The sequence below is a fragment of the Lithobates pipiens genome, unplaced genomic scaffold (genome assembly GCF_037356315.1).
Source record: "Lithobates pipiens isolate NorthernLeopardFrog02 unplaced genomic scaffold, aLitPip1_a1.2 Scaffold_13, whole genome shotgun sequence".
In the NCBI taxonomy this organism is placed as follows: domain Eukaryota; kingdom Metazoa; phylum Chordata; class Amphibia; order Anura; family Ranidae; genus Lithobates; species Lithobates pipiens.
In genome coordinates, this window is record NW_027507718.1 from 538,710,810 (window position 1) to 538,729,795 (window position 18,986).

The window sequence follows — 18,986 nt, forward strand, 5'->3', positions numbered from 1 at the left end:
ATCACATGACCTCCTATGGGATACCACTCATCACATGTGACCCCCTATGGGATGGCACTGATCACATGACCTCCTATGGGACACCAATGGAAGCTCTTTTTGGCACAACACTCATATTATAATGGGTCAGCCAGGCACAGAGCATTTCCTGCACAGAGATCCCAGCTCTGATCTATACTCCGCCCACCGACCTCCAGTTACCTCAGACCCGCCCCCTCACCTCTCAATTCCCGCCTCCAACCCTCTACCCCCCGCCCCCTCTCCCATCAATTCCCGCCCTCAAGGACACTCCCTCCCGGTGTCCTATCATATAGTGTCCCCCATCGGTTACTAGTGTGCGCTGTGTACTGCGCATGCGTAGTACGGGGCGGCCAGTATCCGATGGCAGGACACTATATGCCAGAACACCGGCGCGCGTGCCAAACCCCGCCCTTGGGCCGAGCAACAAGAAATACGGCAACCAATGAGTGTCAAAGGCGGAGTCTGGATAGTCTTTTACACCCAGCGGGGAAGGCGCAGAGAAGCCTTTACCAAGATGGCGGCGGTGCAACGGGGAAAACACTCCTCCCGGAAACGGTTCCCCGGCGGAGAGGTTCCGTGTGTGAGCCGAGCTTCCTGTGCTGGAGACTGGGTGCACCGGAGACATGGAGGAGCCAGGTATATACTATTTATATATACTATCACTGTCTGCATATACTATCACTGTCTGTATATACTATTTATATATAATATATACTATCACTGTATGTATATTTATATAGGGGGGGGGGGTCACTGTGTGTGTATATGTGTGTGTGTGTGTGTGTGTGTGTGTGTGTGTATATATATAATCACACACAGTATCTCACAAAAGTCAGTACACCCCTAAGTGAAAATGTCCATATTTTGTGTGGCCGCCATTATTTTCCAGCACTGCCTTCACCCTCTTGGGCATGGAGGTCAGCAGAGCTTCACAGGTCACCACTGGAGTCCTCTTCCCCTCCCCCATGATGACATCACAGAGCTGGTGGATGTTGGAGACCTTCCCCTCCTCCACCTTCCGTCTGAGGATGTCCCACAGATGACCAATAGGGTTTAGGTCTGGAGACATGCTTGTCACCATCTGACACCAAATATGTTTATCTTGGTCTCATCAGAGCACAGGACATGGTTCCAGTAATCCATCTCCTTAGTCTGCTTGTCTTCAGAAAACTGTTTGTGGTCTTTCTTGTGCATCATCTTTAGAAGAGGCTTCCTTCTGGGATGACAGCCATGCAGACCAATTTGATGCAGTGTGCAGCGTATGGTCTGAGTACTGACAGGTAGTGATGGCTGAATGGTCGCCCGGTGGTTGTTTTGCGGCGAATTTCGGCTGTTCGTGATTTACCCGTTCGGCGGACTATTGGCGCCGTTTGCCCGGCGGACTTCCGTGTTTACTGTGTAAAAGAACTTTGACCTATGATGACACATCCATCATGGGGTACAGGACAGCCAATTGAGACATTACAGCACATGGACACTTGGACATTCCCCCTACCTTATAAATACACCCGATCCGGCGGCCATTTTACATTCTTTCTTCTGTCACTATAGGGAGAGGTTGCTGTGTGGAGCAGGGACAGATAAACCACTAGCTATTTGGTACACAAGTTCTTTTCAGGACTGGTATAGGTGTTAGGTGTATATAGGTTTGCTGTGCTACTAATTGTTGCAGCAGCCTGAGTGTCTTTTTTTTCAGTTTAGAGAAAGGGACAGGACGGTGTGTGCTGCAGGGACAGTCAGTTTAATCATTAGCTGTTACTATCAGGTCCACAAAAGTGCTATTCCAGTTATTGTTCCAGCAGCCTCTTTTTTGTCAGTTTATATAGGGACAGGCAGGAAGCTGTGTGTGAGGCAGTGAGGGTCAGTTTAATCAGTAGCTGTTACTATATTAGGTCCACAAAGGTTCTTTTCAGGACTGGTATCAGTGGTATGGTAATAGGCTTGTACACGTATAATATTCTTTCTTCCAAATATAGAAAGAATATTATACTTGACTGCTGCCCTTCTGCTGCAGTCTGCTAATCATTCACAACCTACTTGTTCCACAAAGGTCCTTATAAGGACTGGTAATAACCTGGTGTAGGGTGCTATAGTACATAGGGTTGAGTGAGGTACAGTCTGCTATTCTATAAGGACTGGTATAGGTCCACAATAGATAGGGTTGAGGTGCACTACTGCTGACCGCTGCCCTATACTGCAGCAGTCCTTCATCAGTATAGGGACTGACGTACAGTCTGCTAATCACTCACACACATGTATATGTCTATAAACAATTTTTTTAAACAAGCACACAGACCTTCTTTCTTCATTTGGCTCACTTCCTTGTCCAAAAAAAGCACACCGTACTATATGCCCCTACCCTCCTCTTTGAAGAGGTTGAGCGGTGTCATATTTCTACTGGGGCTGCTTATTATGAGGGGCTCCCACCATCCATGTGCTGTGCTGACTTCCTCCTGGGGCTGTGCATATTATGAGGGGCTCCCACCATCCCTGTGCTGTGCTGACATCCTCCTGGGGCTGCTTATTATGAGGGGCTCCCACCATCCCTGTGCTGTGCTGACATCCTCCTGGGGCTGCTTACGGTGCTGGTGTCAGTGCTCTCTATCACGGTGCAGGTGTCATTGCTGTATGTCACGCTGCTGGTGATCATCTCCTGCACCCTCTTCTTTGCCTACCCTGGTCCCTGACCTTCCCTCTCCTCCATTGCCTTCATTAGCTCCATAGTCCTGAATTGTCACAACAATTTCCCATATAAAAAAAGAATGCTTGTAGTTGTCGATCCCAAATTCACCTCATATATGTGTTATGTCATTGGCCATGTGGTGGGACTATGTTTGCACAGCTATTATTTTGTGGCTGCAAATTTGACCTGTAGGTTTGCAAAGTTCGCCTCCCATTGAAGTCAATGGGGCCCGCCATGAACGTTACGGTTCGCGAACTATCGGCCGCGTTCGTGGTCCGCGTTCGCGAAACGTCCCGTCGGAAGTTCGTCCATCACTACTGACAGGCTGACCCCCCACCCCTACAACCTCTGCAGCAATGCTGGCAGCACTCATACATCTATTTCCCAAAGACAACCTCTGGATATGACGCTGATCACGTGACCTCAAATTCTTTGGTGGACCATGGCGAGGCCTGTTCTGAGGGGAACCTGTCCTGTTATACCGCTGTATGGTCTTGGCCACCGTGCTGCAGATCAGTTTCAGGGTCTCGGCAATCTTCTTATAGCCTAGGCCATCTTTATGTAGAGCAACAATTCTTATCTTCAGATCCTCAGAGAGTTCTTTGCCATGAGGTGCCATGTTGGACTTCCAGTGACCAGTATGAGAGAGTGAGAGCGATAACACCGAATTTAACACACCTGCTCCCCATTCACACCTGAGACCTTATAACACTAACGAGTCACATGACACCGGGGGGAGGGAAAATGGCTAATTGGGCCCAATTTGGAGATTTTCACTTAGGGGTGCACAATGTGTATATATTATATATAAAGGGTGGGGGGGGGGGGTGGGTCACTGTCTGTAGATTATATAATCAGATTGTATGATGTGTGGTCACCTGACTTTCTCCCCTCCTCCCAGGTGATGATGGTGACGCCCCCTCACACGGAGCTCATAAGAAGAAACATAAAAAACACAAAAAACATAAGAAGAAGCATCACCAGGAAGTGGGCGGGACCTCAGGTTACTCCCTCCATCACCATCCTGACTCCTCCCACAAATCTCAGCACAAACCACAACTGAAACTGAAGATTAAACTGGGAGGTCAAGTGTTGGGGACCAAGAAGTGAGTCGACCCCCCCCCTCTTCTCTCCCCTCTTCTCTCCCTCTTCTCTCCCCTCTTCTCTCCCCTCTTCTCTCCCCTCTTCTCTCCCCTCTTCTCTCCCCTCTTCTCTCCCCTCTTCTCTCCCCTCTTCTCTCCCCTCTTTGCTTCCTTTCTCTCCCCTCTTTGCTTCCTTTCTCTCCCCTCTTTGCTTCCTTTCTCTCCCTTCTTTCCCCTCTTTCCCCTCTTTCCCCTCTTTCCCCTCTTTGCTTCCTTTCTCTCCCTTCTTTCCCCCGATGTTCTGAGTGAACAGGGACCCTTCTGGGATTGGGTTGATGGGGACGTGTGGGCGGGGCGATGTTGGGATCTCATGCAGCGGCGCTCTCCTCCTGTACGGGGGGCGGAGACACTGACCATTTTCATGTCCAGGGAGGAAGGGGGCGGGGTCAGGTTTGACTTATTGGGAAGTCAGAGATCTGCTTGTGACTCCAGCATGCTGTGCGGGTTTTCTCTGCTGATATGTTTTTTTCCTTTCACATGTCTCTGTATATGAATAGAAGAGATTGAACTGACTGGTTCCTGAATTCTGCCTGCACTGACATCACATGTGCCCCCCCCCCCCCTCTCTCTCTCTGCAGTGTCCCTACATTCACGGTGGTCCCAGAGGTGCCGCAGTCTCCACTCACGGTGGTGGACGAGGATGAGGAGCCGATGGAAGGAGTCCCTATTGAGCAGTACCGAGCCTGGCTGGGTGAGAGCTCGCTGATCCTCCTAGAGCTTTATATGTCAGTATTGGGTGGGCTAGGCTCCACCCCCTTCCACTGCATGGGGGCCTACATTGCTGAGCTCCGCCCCCTTCCACTGCATGGGGGCCCTACATTGCTGAGCTCCGCCCCCTTCCACTGCATGGGGCCTACATTGCTGAGCTCCGCCCCCTCCACTGCATGGGGCCTACATTGCTGAGCTCCGCCCCCTCCACTGCATGGGGCCTACATTGCTGAGCTCCGCCCCCTCCACTGCATGGGGCCTACATTGCTGAGCTCCGCCCCCTCCACTGCATGGGGCCTACATTGCTGAGCTCCGCCCCCTCCACTGCATGGGGGGGCCTACATTGCTGAGCTCCGCCCCCTCCACTGCATGGGGGGGCCTACATTGCTGAGCTCCGCCCCCTCCACTGCATGGGGGGGCCTACATTGCTGAGCTCCGCCCCCTCCACTGCATGGGGGGCCTACATTGCTGAGCTCCGCCCCCTTGCACTGCATGGGGGGCCTACATTGCTGAGCTCTGCCACTGCATGGGGGGCCTACATTGCTGAGCTCTGCCACTGCATGGGGGGCCTACATTGCTGAGCTCTGCCACTGTATGGGGGGGGGGGGCTACATTGCTGAGCTCTGCCACTGTATGGGGGGGGGGGGGGGCTACATTGCTGAGCTCTGCCACTGTATGGGGGGTACTTTCATCCTAATGCATACTCCGCCGAGGCCATTCTACCCTCCAGTGACGGCTCCTGGTGGGTTTGGTTGCTGAAATGTGGTGGTTGGCACATCACTCATCATCCTCACCATAACTGACTGAGGGAATGGGCTGAAGGTTGTAAGTTCCCAGGAACTCCTCACCGCCACCGTGACAGATTACAGTGTGTGCGCTCAGGTAGAGTGCCTGGTCTGTGACCGTATTCTGGATCCTCCCTACAGATGAGGACAGTAATCTGGACCCTCTACCTTCCTCAGTGGGACCTCGGGAGACAGAGCAGGATGAGGAGAAACGCTGGTTGGACGCGCTGGAGAGAGGAGAGCTGGATGTGAATGGAGACCTGAAACGGGACATCGATGAGACGCTGCTGACCGCTCGTCAGGTGAGGGGGCGGGCCTATCTCTTCAAAAACGTCCGCTGAGGGGCAGACCCATCCCATCATAACATCCCCTGAGGGGCAGACCCATCCCAACTCGTCCCCTGAGGGACAGACCCATCTCAACTCGTCCCATCCCCCCCCCGTCCCCTGAGGGGCAGACCCATCCCAACTCGTCCCATCCCCTGAGGGGCAGACCCATCTCAACTTGACCCATCATAACGTCCCCTGAGGGGCAGACTCGTCCCATCCCCCTCCCGGTCCCCTGAGGGGCAGACTCGTCCCATCCCCCTCCCGGTCCCCTGAGGGGCAGACTCGTCCCATCCCCCTCCCGGTCCCCTGAGGGGCAGACTCGTCCCATCCCCCTCCCGGTCCCCTGAGGGGCAGACTCGTCCCATCCCCCTCCCGGTCCCCTGAGGGGCAGACTCGTCCCATCCCCCTCCCGGTCCCCTGAGGGGCAGACTCGTCCCATCCCCCTCCCGGTCCCCTGAGGGGCAGACTCGTCCCATCCCCCTCCCGGTCCCCTGAGGGGCAGACTCGTCCCATCCCCCTCCCGGTCCCCTGAGGGGCAGACCCTTCCCCCTCCCGGTCCCCTGAGGGGCAGACCCTTCCCCCTCCCGGTCCCCTGAGGGGCAGACCCTTCCCCCTCCCGGTCCCCTGAGGGGCAGACCCTTCCCCCTCCCGGTCCCCTGAGGGGCAGACCCTTCCCCCTCCCGGTCCCCTGAGGGGCAGACCCATCCCAGTGCCTCTCTAGGTCCCTATAGCCCTATCAGACTGCTGTCCTAGTTCTGCAGGCCTCCAGTCTATGAAGTTTATGGTTCTGGGTGCGGTCAGATGAATAACCCTCTTTTTTTTATTTTCTCTACAGAAAGCCCTCCTACAAAAGCAGCAGACCCCGCCCATGCCTCTGTACCCTCCCGCTGTATACACCCGTCCCCTGCCTGAACTGTCCCAGGAGATGTTGGTGAAGAGGGAGGAGAAGGCCCGGAAAAGACGGCTGCAGGCTGCTAAGAAGGCAGAGGAGAGCAAGAAGCAGACCATCGAGAGACTGACCAAAACCTCCAAATCACGGGGTGCCAAACCCAACCAAGGGAGACGTGGACGCCAGCCGCCCTGCCCCACCGTCCGCTACCAGCACACCGCACACGGTATCACCTTGTCCTATCCGGTGGGAGTGCCCTACCCAACCCCTGCAGAGCCGCGCCCCGCTCTGCCGGCACCACAGCTCTGCGGAGTCCACGGCTGCACCAACCTTAAACGCTACGCCTGTTCCAAGACTCTAATCCCGCTGTGCAGCCTAGAATGTTACCGCAAGAACCTGCAGAGCGTTGGGGTGGAGGGGGCGCCGGACACCATGGCCTGAGATGGACTGAGTCCCGGGGCATGGGGGTGGATGGGACTGAGTCCCGGGGCATGGGGGTGGATGGGACTGAGTCCCGGGGCCTGGCGAGGGGGATGGGACTGAGAGCCACAAGGACTTTTGTATATAGTGTTCTGCACAGTGTCTGAACTGATATCCACCTTTTTTCTGTTGCCAGTATCTGGAATGTCATTGGAGAACGCAGGTCACATGACGGCAGCAGCTTCCTCCTGGCACTCGGCGTGGGGCACAAAGAATTTTATTTTTATAGAAATCTGCAATGTATTGTGATAAATAGAAATTAAAGTACCTCTCTGCAGGAGAGAGGAATTGTGTGAAGAGTGATTGAATATGGAGAGTTCTGCAGTACTTTACCCATATCTATGGTGCTGTCATCCCCAATACAGTGCCCCTCCTCTGGGTTACGTGATGCCCGGTGTCACACCCCACTTCCTGTGATCTCAGGGTGCCAAGGCCCTGCCCTCTAGGTATCTGTTAACTTCAAGGTCCTTCTAATACATGACTGACCCAATGCTAGTCCACCGGGGTCCTTCCAATGACTGACCCAATGCTAGTCCACCGGGGTCCTTCCAATGACTGACCCAATGCTAGTCCACCGGGGTCCTTCCAATGACTGACCCAATGCTAGTCCACCGGGGTCCTTCCAATACATGACTGACCCAATGCTAGTCCACCGGGGTCCTTCCAATACATGACTGACCCAATGCTAGTCCACCGGGGTCCTTCCAATACATGACTGACCCAATGCTAGTCCACCGGGGTCCTTCCAATACATGACTGACCCAATGCTCGTCCACCGGGGTCCTTCCAATACATGACTGACCCAATGCTAGTCCACCGGGGTCCTTCCAATACATGACTGACCCAATGCTAGTCCACCGGGGTCCTTCCAATACATGACTGACCCAATGCTAGTCCACCGGGGTCCTTCCAATACATGACTGACCCAATGCTAGTCCACCGGGGTCCTTCCAATACATGACTGACCCAATGCTAGTCCACCGGGGTCCTTCTAATGACTGACCCAATGCTAGTCCACCGGGGTCCTTCTAATGACTGACCCAATGCTAGTCCACCGGGGTCCTTCTAATGACTGACCCAATGCTAGTCCACCGGGGTCCTTCCAATACATGACTGACCCAATGCTAGTCCACCGGGCTCCTTCCAATACATGATGACTGATCCAGTACAACTTCGCCAGGGTTCTTCTGATAACTGATCCAATACTAGTCCTCCAGGGTCCTTCCAATCGAAGACTGACCCAATATAACTCCACCAGGGTCCTAATAACTGACCCAATACAACTCCACCAGGGTCCTTCTAATACATGGCCGGTAAGTGTTTCAGCTTTAAACATGATGGGGTGGTGAAAGGATATGACGGGAGGGGAGGATATAAGGAGTATATGGGGGGGGGGGGGGGTGTTCTGGTGCAGGATATGATGAAATTAAGGTTTCAATAGCTTCTTTCTGAGCAGCTTGCCAGGTGGACTGAATGGAAGGAGAAGATTTACCTTTTTGATGAATGGACTGTTGGCAAGAGAACAATGTAAGAGGGGCTGCAGTCTGAGCAAATTTTGTGATAAAACACGGGTAGTACCCTACTAGTGCCAGAAAGGAGTGCAGTTCTTTCTTTTGGGAATGGGAACAATCCCGTACTGCCCGGATCTTAGCCAAATCGGGGGGTGGGGGGGTCCTCCAGCCTCCTCTAAATGGGCCAGGTACTGTACTTGACTCCTCATAAGATGACATGTTTGCTGGGCTTCACCTTCAGTCCATTCTACATCAATCGGGCTAAAAACCTGGTCAAGGCGATGGGTATGGTCTTCAGAGGTTTTTGTGAAAGAACCATCTGGGAATTGAGGTCCTCCAAACATTGTTCTAGGAGTTTTTAAAAGTACCGGGGGGAGGGCCTTGGTTAGGCTTTAAGGCATTTTATTGAACTTTTACCATCCCGGGGAAGTGAAAACGTTTGTTTTTTTCCCCTACTTTCTTAAAAAGGTTCACCTTTGTACACTTCCGTGGCTCATCCGTCTTTCCGTTAGTAATGTCTTTCTTCCTGATCACACTGGAGGTCATGACACAGGAAGGAGTTGACCAGCTGACCAAATTAGCACACGCCCCTCCCAACTACACGTGTTGTGTGTTTTTTTTATTTTTATTTTTTTATTTTTTTAGAAATGAAATGCGATCAATAAGGCTCGGTTCACACAGGGGGCGATGCGAGGCGACACGACTTGCCTCGCCGCGACCTCATCGGCGACTTGCAAATGACTTCTGTATAGAAGTCAATGCAAGTCGCCCCCCGAGGTCGCCTAAAAGTAGTACAGGAACCTTTTTTCTGAGTCGGAGCGACTCGAGTCGCTCCTCTCAGAACGGTTCCATTGTACAGAACGGGGGCGACTTGTCAGGTCGCGGCGAGGCAAGTCGTGTCGCCTCGTGTCGCCCCCTGTGTGAACCGGCCCTCATCCTTCTCACTAAATACACAATCAGATTGCATGGAGTTTAGAGGTCGGCTGATATTTGGCGTTTTTTAATTAATCGGCATCTGATAAAAAGGCCGATTAGATCTTCAGCGCCACTTGCAAATGATTTCTGTAATAGAAGTCAATGGAAGTTGCCTGAAGTCTTCAGTGAAGGGACTTGTCTCTCCTTCTCTGGGCAGTCTGCCAAGAAAAGAGCAAAGAGATACAAAGTTTACACTTCTGATTGAACTGAACTCCCTGCATAGAAGTTCTCAGTTTAATCATTTAAAGACTTAGGCCTCTTTCACACTGACGTCCCGTTCAGGCCCGCCTGTCAGTTTTTCAGGCGGACCTGAACGGGTGCTCCATAGAGCTCTATGGAGCGTCGGATGTCAGCGGTGACATGTCCGCTGACATCCGACCCGCTCCGATCCGAAAAAGTGTAACGGAGGAAAAAGCTATTTTTCCATCCATCTGCGGATCGGATCGGGTGACGACGGGCACTGCGGTCCGTCGTCATCCGATCTCCCATAGGGGAGAGCGACGCTGTGACAGGTCCGTCCCTGCGCAGTGTGCAGAGACGGAGCTGTCATCTCCCTGCTCAGCGGGGATCGGCGGAGTGATCCCCGCTGAGCAAACGGATATCCACGGGGCGGATCAGAACTGATCCGCCCCGTGTGAAAGGACCCTAAATCTTTTCTGACACTTGATGCTCACAAGTAAAAATCCTGCATTTTCTGCTAGAAAATCACTTGGAACCCCCAAAAATTATATATATATAAATTTTTAGCAGAGACCCTAGGGAATAAAATAGCGGTTGTTGAAATATTTTACGTCACACGGTATTTGCGCAGAGGTCTTTCAAATGCATTTTTTTTTTTTTTTTTGGAAAAAAGACACTGATTTAAAAAAAAAAAAAAACGTAAAGTTAGCCCATTTATTATTTTTTTTTTTTTTTTATTTTTTTTTTTTGTCCAAAAGTTTTGAGTACCTGTTTTTGTGTATTTAATATATAGGGTTTTTTTTTTTTTTTTTTTTTATAATCTAAATGATACATACAAGTGATCTGATTTGGAGGTTTGTTTTGTTTAATAAATGTAAGAAATTTTCTGTATCACTTATGAAGGCGGCTTTCACACTGGAGTGGGCGGGTGTTGACGGTAAAACGCTGCAAGTTTTAGCGGAGCTTTACCGTCATTTTAGCGGCGCTATTCGGCTGCTAGTGGGGCGCATATAACCCAGCTAGCGGCCGAGGGAGGGGTTAAATGCGCCCCCGTAAAGCATTCCTCCTAAATCGCATTGCAGGCACATCGGCAGCGGTGCCCATTCATTTCAATGGGCAGGAGTGGTGGGGGAGGGGTGTACACCGCACCAAAGGTGCTGCTTGCAGGACTTTTTTTTTTTTAACATCCTGCCAGCGCGTCGCCTCCGTGTGACAGCACTCGGGGGGGCTTCCAAACAGACTGCAGGGGAGCTGTTTCCCAGGAGCTATTTTTTAGCCCAAAAGCGCCTGAAAAACGCCCAACTGGGAAAGGTGTCTATTAGATTTTATGAAATGAAGGGTGGGGGGGGGGGGAAGAAAAAAAAAAATCGTCCCAAAAAAAAATCAGCATTATATCTCGGCTATCGGCCGCCGCGATTTCTAAATATCGGCCAGAGGAAAAAACCCATATCGGTCGACCTCTAAGCCCTTGTACACACGGTCGGAGATTCCGACGGAATGTGTCCGATCGGACCGTTTTGTCGGATAATCCGACTGTGTGTGGTCTCCATCGGACTGTTTCCGTCGGAATATCCGTCGGACCAAATTTTCTAACTTGCCGGAAAAAATGCTCCGATCGGACATACTCCAATCATGTGTAGAGAATTCCGATCGGACAAAGTGCCACGCATTCTCAGATCAAATTCCTAGACCAAAGCTATTAGCTACTAGCCTGAACGTAGTCCCATCGTAACGAAATTACGTCATCACGTTCTGAATGTTCGGATTTTTCGACAACTTTGTCCGACCGTGTGTATGCAACAGTTTCGGACAAAATCCGACGGATTTGGTTGTCGGAATGTCCGACCGTGTGTACAAGGGCTAATAGTGTTAGAGCATTTTCACCCATCCCCCCCGTGAATGTGCCACCCCACACACACAGCAATTTCCCCACAAAGAAGCTTCAGAACTTTTTTTTTTTTTTTAGAGCGGAGCTTCTGGGGTTTTTTTTTACCGTGATTTTTATTTTATTTTATTTTTTTATGTATTGGTGCAGCACATCTCTGAAATGTAAGGAAACGCACAGATGTGAATGGAGCCTCCTTGTTCTCCCAACAATCTCACTTTCGGGTCCCCATTCACATCTAGCATAGCGGGAGAGAACGTTTTACGTCTCGTTTTTTTTTTTTTTTTTCGGTGACACACATAGGGGGCAGCCTGTTGATTTCGATGGGCTGCCCTACATGAGGCTGATGGGAGATTTTGGCATTTTGTGGGTCGTGTGTTTGTTTTTTTTTTATTTTGCACAGCATTTGCCTCTCGTTTTTTTTTTTCCAACGGGGCAAAATGTGTGTTCTTGTTTCTGTGTTTGGTGCGCCGTTATCAATTAATGGCACTGAAAGCGCAACTAGTAATTTTTAAGTGTATAAAAAAAGGTAGGTGGCCATACACTATACCAGTGATGGGGAACCTCGGCACCCCAGATGTTTTGGAACTACATTTCCCATGATGCTCAAATACACTACAGAGTGGATGAGCATCATGGGAAATGTAGTCCCAAAACATCTGGGGTGCCAACGTTTGCCATCACTGCTCTAGTGTGTGCTAGAAGCGAGGGTAGGCAAACCACACTCTGACTTACAGTTAGACTGATGAGTCTTAATTGGGTCAGCGTTCATTAGAGTTCAGGGCTGGGTGACTCATCCTGGCAGCTCACTTGGTCTACAAGGTTGAAGAATCTTCTAGAACTTAGAGGGTGGAGATTAGGAGGATCTGCCTTGAATATTTAGGAATCCTTGGCAGTGGGCTGGCAGGAGGCCATGCCAGCAGGGGCAGTCGGGTGGAAGATAGAGATGAAGTGTTGAGGAGGCTGTCAGTGGCCCTGGGAGGGGGGGCGGCACCTAAGGATTCTGCCAAAACACATGGGAGGAAGCCTTTCCTGGAGACACGGGAGCAAGAGAGGTCAGAGAGCGAGTAGAGCAGTGATGGTGAACCTTGGCAGACCAGATGTTTTGGAACTACATTTCCCATGATGCTCAGCTACACTGCAGAGTGGATGAGCATCATGGGAAATGTAGTCCCAAAACATCTGGGGTGCCAAGGTTCCCCATCACTGCCCTATACAATCCATGAAGACAGTGAAGTACGTGTCTGTAGAATTAATGGAAATCTTTGATATTTTTGCAGAAGTAGTACATGAATGGTATATTGGTACATATATATATATATATATATATATATATATATATATATAGGGGGGGGGGGCTGTGATTTAGGAAAAAATAAAATAAAAGTGTACAAAGGTGAACTTATCCTTTAAGAAGGTAGACAAAAAAAAAAGCTCTTTCACTTCCCTGGGACAGTACAAGTTCAATAAAATGCCTTTTTAGGCTAACCAAGGCCCCCGGTATTTCTAAAAACTCATAGAGCGATGTTTGGAGGACCTCAATTTCCAGATGGTTCTTTTACCTATGTAGCACTAATCCCCCCCGAAGGAGCTGCTGGTTAGATTTGGGCTTACCGTTACCTTCCGTTTTCCTGGTTGTACGTCTAGGCCAGTGATGGTGAACCTTGGCACCCCAGATGTTTTGGAACTACATTTCCCATGATGCTCATGTACTCTGCAGTGTAGTTGAGCATCATGGGAAATGTAGTTCCAAAACATCTGGGGTGCCAAGGTTCACCATCACTGGTCTAGGGGTGTCCCGTGGTAAATGGCCCAGTAACTTTTCAACCTGACTAACTATGTAACTCGAGAGACTGACAACAGATCCACTTGAATGGATTTTATTTGCAAAACGTAGACAATGAACAGTCTCTTAAATTGGGATCAGAGGGTTGGAAAGGAAGTTCAGGTTCTCTTAATGTCAAAGTCAAAATGTTGAAGGACATTATTACTTTGACTGCATCCAGAGAATAGCCAATCACAGCTGGATGATCCCTCAGGTTGGACAGTCCGCCTCTCACAAGGCCTAGCAACCAACAAGGAGCTTCCTCAGGAACAAAGTCTTTATCACAGACGTTGTTGTAGAACACGTAGGGAAACACTTGTAGGATTCCTGGATCTTCCAGCCAGCTTGGTGATATCCACAAGACCGGATTCTCTCGGGTACTTCAGCCCTTCCAGGCTCTTACTAAGAAACCAACCCGTACGTGGTCTTCTTCTGAAGAGTCTTCCCCTGGAATGCTTGAAGTCACTGGGTCTCTCCCGAACCGGAGACGGCACCCAACCACCTCAGAATCCTCCTTTAGTTTCCTTGCCTTGGGCTAGCCAGCCCCGAGACACCAAGATTGGGTGGATCCGCACCCCAAGCCATAGCCTTCCTGGGGGCTGGTCAGGAGGACCATGAAGTCAGCACCGAGAATGAGTAACTTAAAGGGGTTGTAAAGGTTCATTTTTTTTTTTTCTAAATAGGTTCCTCTAAGCTAGTGCATTGTTGGTTCACTTATCTTTTCCTTCGATTTCCCTTCTAAATGTTTGTTTTCTTTGTCTGAATATCTCACTTCCTGTTTCTCCTCAGTAAGCTGTTCAGTAAGCTGTTCTGGCTGACTAACCACCAGCTCGGATGATGGTGAGAAGTTTACCGAGGAGAAACAGGAAGTGAGATATTCAGACAAAGAAAAAAAACATTTAGAAGGGAAATCAAAGGAAAAGATAAGTGAACCAACAATGCACTAGCTTAGAGGAACCTACGTAGAAAATAAAAAACAAACCTTTACAACCCCTTTAACCAGTTGCCGACCGCCGCACGACGATGTACGTCGACAGCATGGCACGGGCAGGCATAAGGGCGTACATGTACGTCCCTGCCTTCCCGCGGGTCGGGGGCCCGATCGGGCCCCCGCCCGGTGCCTGCGGCGGTCGGTTTTCGTGCGGGAGCGATCCCGGACGAGGGGACGGCCATTCATTCATGGCCACCCCCTCGCGATCGCTCCCGACGAATGAAAATCCTTCGTGACATCACTTCCTCTCCTGTGAGGAGAGGAAGTGATGTATTCTCTCCTCCGTGTCGGTATTTTTCGTTCCGACACGGAGGAGAACGGATCGGTGAGTTGCACCAACACTCTACACAAACAGTAGAACATGCCAGGCACACTCACACCCCCCCTTTACCCCCCGATCACCCCCCCAATTACCCCTGCCCCCCAGTCACAGTGACACCAATGTCATTTTTTTTTTTTTTTTTTTTTTTTTTTTGCATTGGTGTCATTTGTGACTGTAATAACTGTTAGGGCAGTTAGGGTTAGCCCCCTTTAGTTCTAATGTACCCCCCTAACCCCCCCAATAAAGGTTTAACCCCGTGATCACCCCCCGTCGCCAGTGTCACTAAGGCTGGGTTCACATTGCAGCGGTTTATGAGAACGAATGTGATTCGCACCGCACTGCAGTGCAAATCACATCCGATCTCTGTGCGATTCGAGTTCAGCCATTCGCCGCACCCGCCGCACCCGCCGCACCCGCCACACCCGCCGCAAATTCGCACGGGACCCTTTTTTTGGCCCGCAGCAGAATCGGATCGCATGGGTGTTCACACCATGCGATCCGAGTTTGCAGATCGCACTGCGATATGCAAACTGATCTGGGGGTGTCAGTAACATTTCACTGACACTCCCAGCAGTTCGCATAGGGCAGTGTGAACTGCCGCCGGGAGGCATGCGATGCGGGAACCCGCCGCGCATTCGTGGCGTTCCCGCATCGCTCCAGTGTGAACCCAGCCTAATAAGCGATCATTTTTCTGATCGCCGTATTAGTGTCACAGGTGACGCTAGTTAGGCAGGTAGGTATTTAGGTTCGCCGCAGCTTTTTATAGCACCAGGGACCCCCATATACTACCGCATAAAGCCCCCTGATTGCCCCCTAGTTAACCCTTTCACCAGTGATCACCATATAACTGTTACAGGTGACGCTGGTTGGTTAGTTATTTTTTTATAGTTTCAGGGCACCCGCCATTTATTACCTAATAAAGGTTTAACCCCCTGATCACCCGGCGGGTGTCATTTGTGACTAATAACTGTTAGGGCAGTTAGGGTTAGCCCCCTTTAGTTCTAAGGTACCCCCCTAACCCCCCCAATAAAGGTTTAACCCCGTGATCACCCCCCGTCGCCAGTGTCACTAAGGCTGGGTTCACATTGCAGCGGTTTATGAGAACGGATGTGATTTGCACCGCACTGCAGTGCAAATCACATCCGATCTCTGTGCGATTCGAGTTCAGCTATACAGATAGTATACAGATAGTATACAGATAGTATGGCTGAATTCGTGTCGCACCCGCCGCACCCGCCGCAAACTCGCACGGGACCCTTTTTTTGGTCCGCAGCAGAATCGGATCGCATGGGTGTTCACACCATGCGATCCGAGTTTGCAGATCGCACTGCGATATGCGAACTGATCTGGGGGTGTCATTAACATTTCACTGACACTCCCAGCAGTTCGCATAGGGCAGTGTGAACTGCCGCCGGGAGGCATGCGATGCGGGAACCCGCCGCGCATTCGTGGCGTTCCCGCATCGCTCCAGTGTGAACCCAGCCTAATAAGCGATCGTTTTTCTGATCGCTGTATTAGTGTCACAGGTGACGGCAGTTAGGTATTTAGGTTCGCCGCAGCTTTTTATAGCGCCAGGGACCCCCATATACTACCGCATAAAGCCCCCTGATTGCCCCCTAGTTAACCCTTTCACCAGTGATCACCATATAACTGTTACAGGTGACGCTGGTTGGTTAGTTATTTTTTTATAGTTTCAGGGCACCCGCCATTTATTACCTAGTCTCACTAGTGTACCCCTAAATTTAGGGGTGTCTACTTTCTAAAATGGGGTCATTTGGGGGGGGGGGGTTTGTGCCATCTTGGCATTTTATGGCCTTCAAAACTGTAACGCCCTTAGAAAGCCTGAAGGCGGTGCTTGGTTTTCGGGGCCCCGTACGCGGCTAGGCTCCCAAAAAGTCCCACATATGTGGTATCCCCGTACTCAGGAGAAGCAGCAGAATTTATTTTGGGGTGTCATTTCACATATGCCCATGGCATGCGTGAGCAATATATCATTTAGTGACAACTTTGTGAAAAAAAAAAAAAAAAAAAAAAAGTTTGTAATTTTCCCGCAACTTGTGGCAAAATATAAAATATTCCATGAACTCAACATGCCTCTCAGCAAATAGCTTGGGGTGTCTACTTTCTAAAATGGGGTCATTTGTGGGGGTTTTGTGCCATCTTGGCATTTTATGGCCTTCAAAACTGTAATAGGTAGTGAGAAGTGAACTCAAAAATTTACGCCCTTAGAAAACCTGAAGGCGGTTCTTGGCTTTCGGGGCCCCGTACGCGGCTAGGCTCCCAAAAAGTCCCACATATGTGGTATCCCCGTACTCAGGAGAAGCAGCAGAATTTTTTTTGGGGTGTCATTTCACATATGCCCATAGCATGTGTGAGCAATATATCATTTAGTGACAACTTTGTGTAAAAAAAAAAAAAAAATTTTTTTTTTGTCATTATTCAATCGCTTGAGGCAAAAAAATAAAATATTCAATGGGCTCAACATGCCTCTTATCAATTTCCTTAGGGGGTCTACTTTCCAAAATGGGGTCATTTGGGGGGGTTTTGTACTGCCCTGCCATTTTAGCACCTCAAGAAATGAGATAGGCAGTCGTAAACTAAAAGCTGCGTAAATTCCAGAAAACGTACCTTAGTTTGTAGATGTGACAACTTTTGCGCAAACCAATAAATATACAATTATTGACTTTTTTTTTACCAAAGACATGTGGCTGAATACATTTTGGCCTAAATGTATGACTAAAATTGAGTTTATTGGATTTTTCTAATAACAAAAAGTAGAAAATATCATTTTTTTTCAAAATTTGCGGTCTTTTTACGTTTATATCGCAAAAAATAAAAATCGCAGAGGCAATCAAATACCATCAAAAGAAAGCTCTATTTGTGGGAAGAAAAGGACGCAAATTTTGTTTCGGTACAACATTGCATGACCGCGCAATTACCAGTTAAAGCAGCGCAGTGCCAAAGTGTAAAAAGACCTCTGGTCATTTACCAGCAAAATGGTCCGGTCTTAAAGTGGTTAAGCACCTAACCAGACCATAGTTCCATGCCTGCCAGAAGAGACAGTGCCCCCCCTGTGGCCAGGCTGAACATCTCACAGTCCAGTCAGACTGATGCCAAAGTCTAATTTAGATAATTGTACCCAAACCAAACTGCAGTTTAGGCAATTTTAACTTTGAAAAAAAAAAAAAAAACGCAGAGCGCGTGCTCTTCAGGAGCCGCCGCTACATGTGGATGAAATGATCATCTTTTCCAAAAACCTTCTGAAGACCATACCTATCGTCTTGATCAGGTTTTCACCCGATTGCTGCAGAATGGACTGAAGGTGAAGTCCAGAAAATATGTCCTCTTATGAGGAGTCAAATGCAGTACCTGGCTCTGAATTTCCCAGATGACCCCAGTCTACAACATATTATGGAGCAGATCCTTCACTTCCTGGCTCAGGGCTTGAAGAATGTTTAAAGTATCTTTGGGCGCACCGTGTCCCTGATGGGTATAGGACAGTGATGGTGAACCTTGGCACCCCAGATGTTTTGGAACTACATTTCTCATGATGCTCTTGCACTCTGCAGTGTAGTTGAGCATCATGGGAAATGTAGTTCCAAAACATCTGGGGTGCCAAGGTTCTCCATCACTGGTATAGGATGATCTAGCGCAGTCGTGCACCTGTACTCTTCGGGCCCACTTACAAACACCACTACATGCCTTTCCAACAGTTGATCTAAGAGCCGTTCTTGTTCAAGCAAGAATTTAAGCAACCTCCATGACAGGACACTTCAATACGCTTCTTCTGAACTCTATACTGCTCGTTGATGACCAGCTGAGCTGAGATGTATGGGGTTGGTCTTCAGGCTGATCATTTGGACCAGCAACTTACCATGATGCACTTTGGACAAAGTCCTGGCCTCTGCTCACTCGCCCTTCACCTCCAGATCCTGTCTGGGTTCCACCAGACATTGTTCTATGAGTTTTTAAAAGTACCGAGGGCCTTGGTTAACCTTAAAGGCGTTTTATTGAACTTGTACTGTCCCGGGGAAGTGCAACTTTTTTTTTTGTTTTCCTACTTTTTATTTTTTTAATCCCAGCTCCCCTTTGTACCAAGTACTTTTTTTTTTTTGCAAAAATATCAAAGCTTTCCATTAAATCCTAAATGAAATGGCTTACTTTTCTTGTGCTCATCCACGTTTCCATTAGTAATGTCTTTCTTCCTGATCAGACTGGAGGTCATGACACAGGAAGGAGTTGACCAGCTGACCTCATTAG

The 18,986-nt window shown here is 49.6% G+C and overlaps 1 protein-coding gene across 2 annotated transcripts; it reads left to right on the forward strand.

Annotated features, from left to right (window-relative positions):
• Positions 1-505: 505 nt before the first annotated feature.
• INO80B (INO80 complex subunit B) lies at positions 506-7,345 on the forward strand. 2 transcript variants are annotated; one of them, XM_077478268.1, is made up of 5 exons: positions 506-657; positions 3,606-3,810; positions 4,425-4,537; positions 5,481-5,641; positions 6,504-7,345. In XM_077478268.1, the coding sequence occupies exons 1-5, from the start codon at positions 645-647 to the stop codon at positions 6,996-6,998; spliced, it is 987 nt and encodes a 328-aa protein (XP_077334394.1). In that variant the 5' UTR covers positions 506-644; the 3' UTR covers positions 6,999-7,345. The 2 variants fall into 2 exon arrangements, with proteins under 2 accessions (XP_077334394.1, XP_077334395.1); XM_077478269.1 differs by having other exon boundaries at positions 5,517-5,641.
• Positions 7,346-18,986: the final 11,641 nt, after the last annotated feature.

Bases quoted from the DNA above. Each gene is read 5' to 3' on its own strand.
- INO80B (XM_077478268.1), top strand. The intron at 4,538-5,480 runs GTGAGAGCTCGC...TCCTCCCTACAG, and splicing joins GCAGTACCGAGCCTGGCTGG to ATGAGGACAGTAATCTGGAC. The intron at 5,642-6,503 runs GTGAGGGGGCGG...TTTTCTCTACAG, and splicing joins CGCTGCTGACCGCTCGTCAG to AAAGCCCTCCTACAAAAGCA.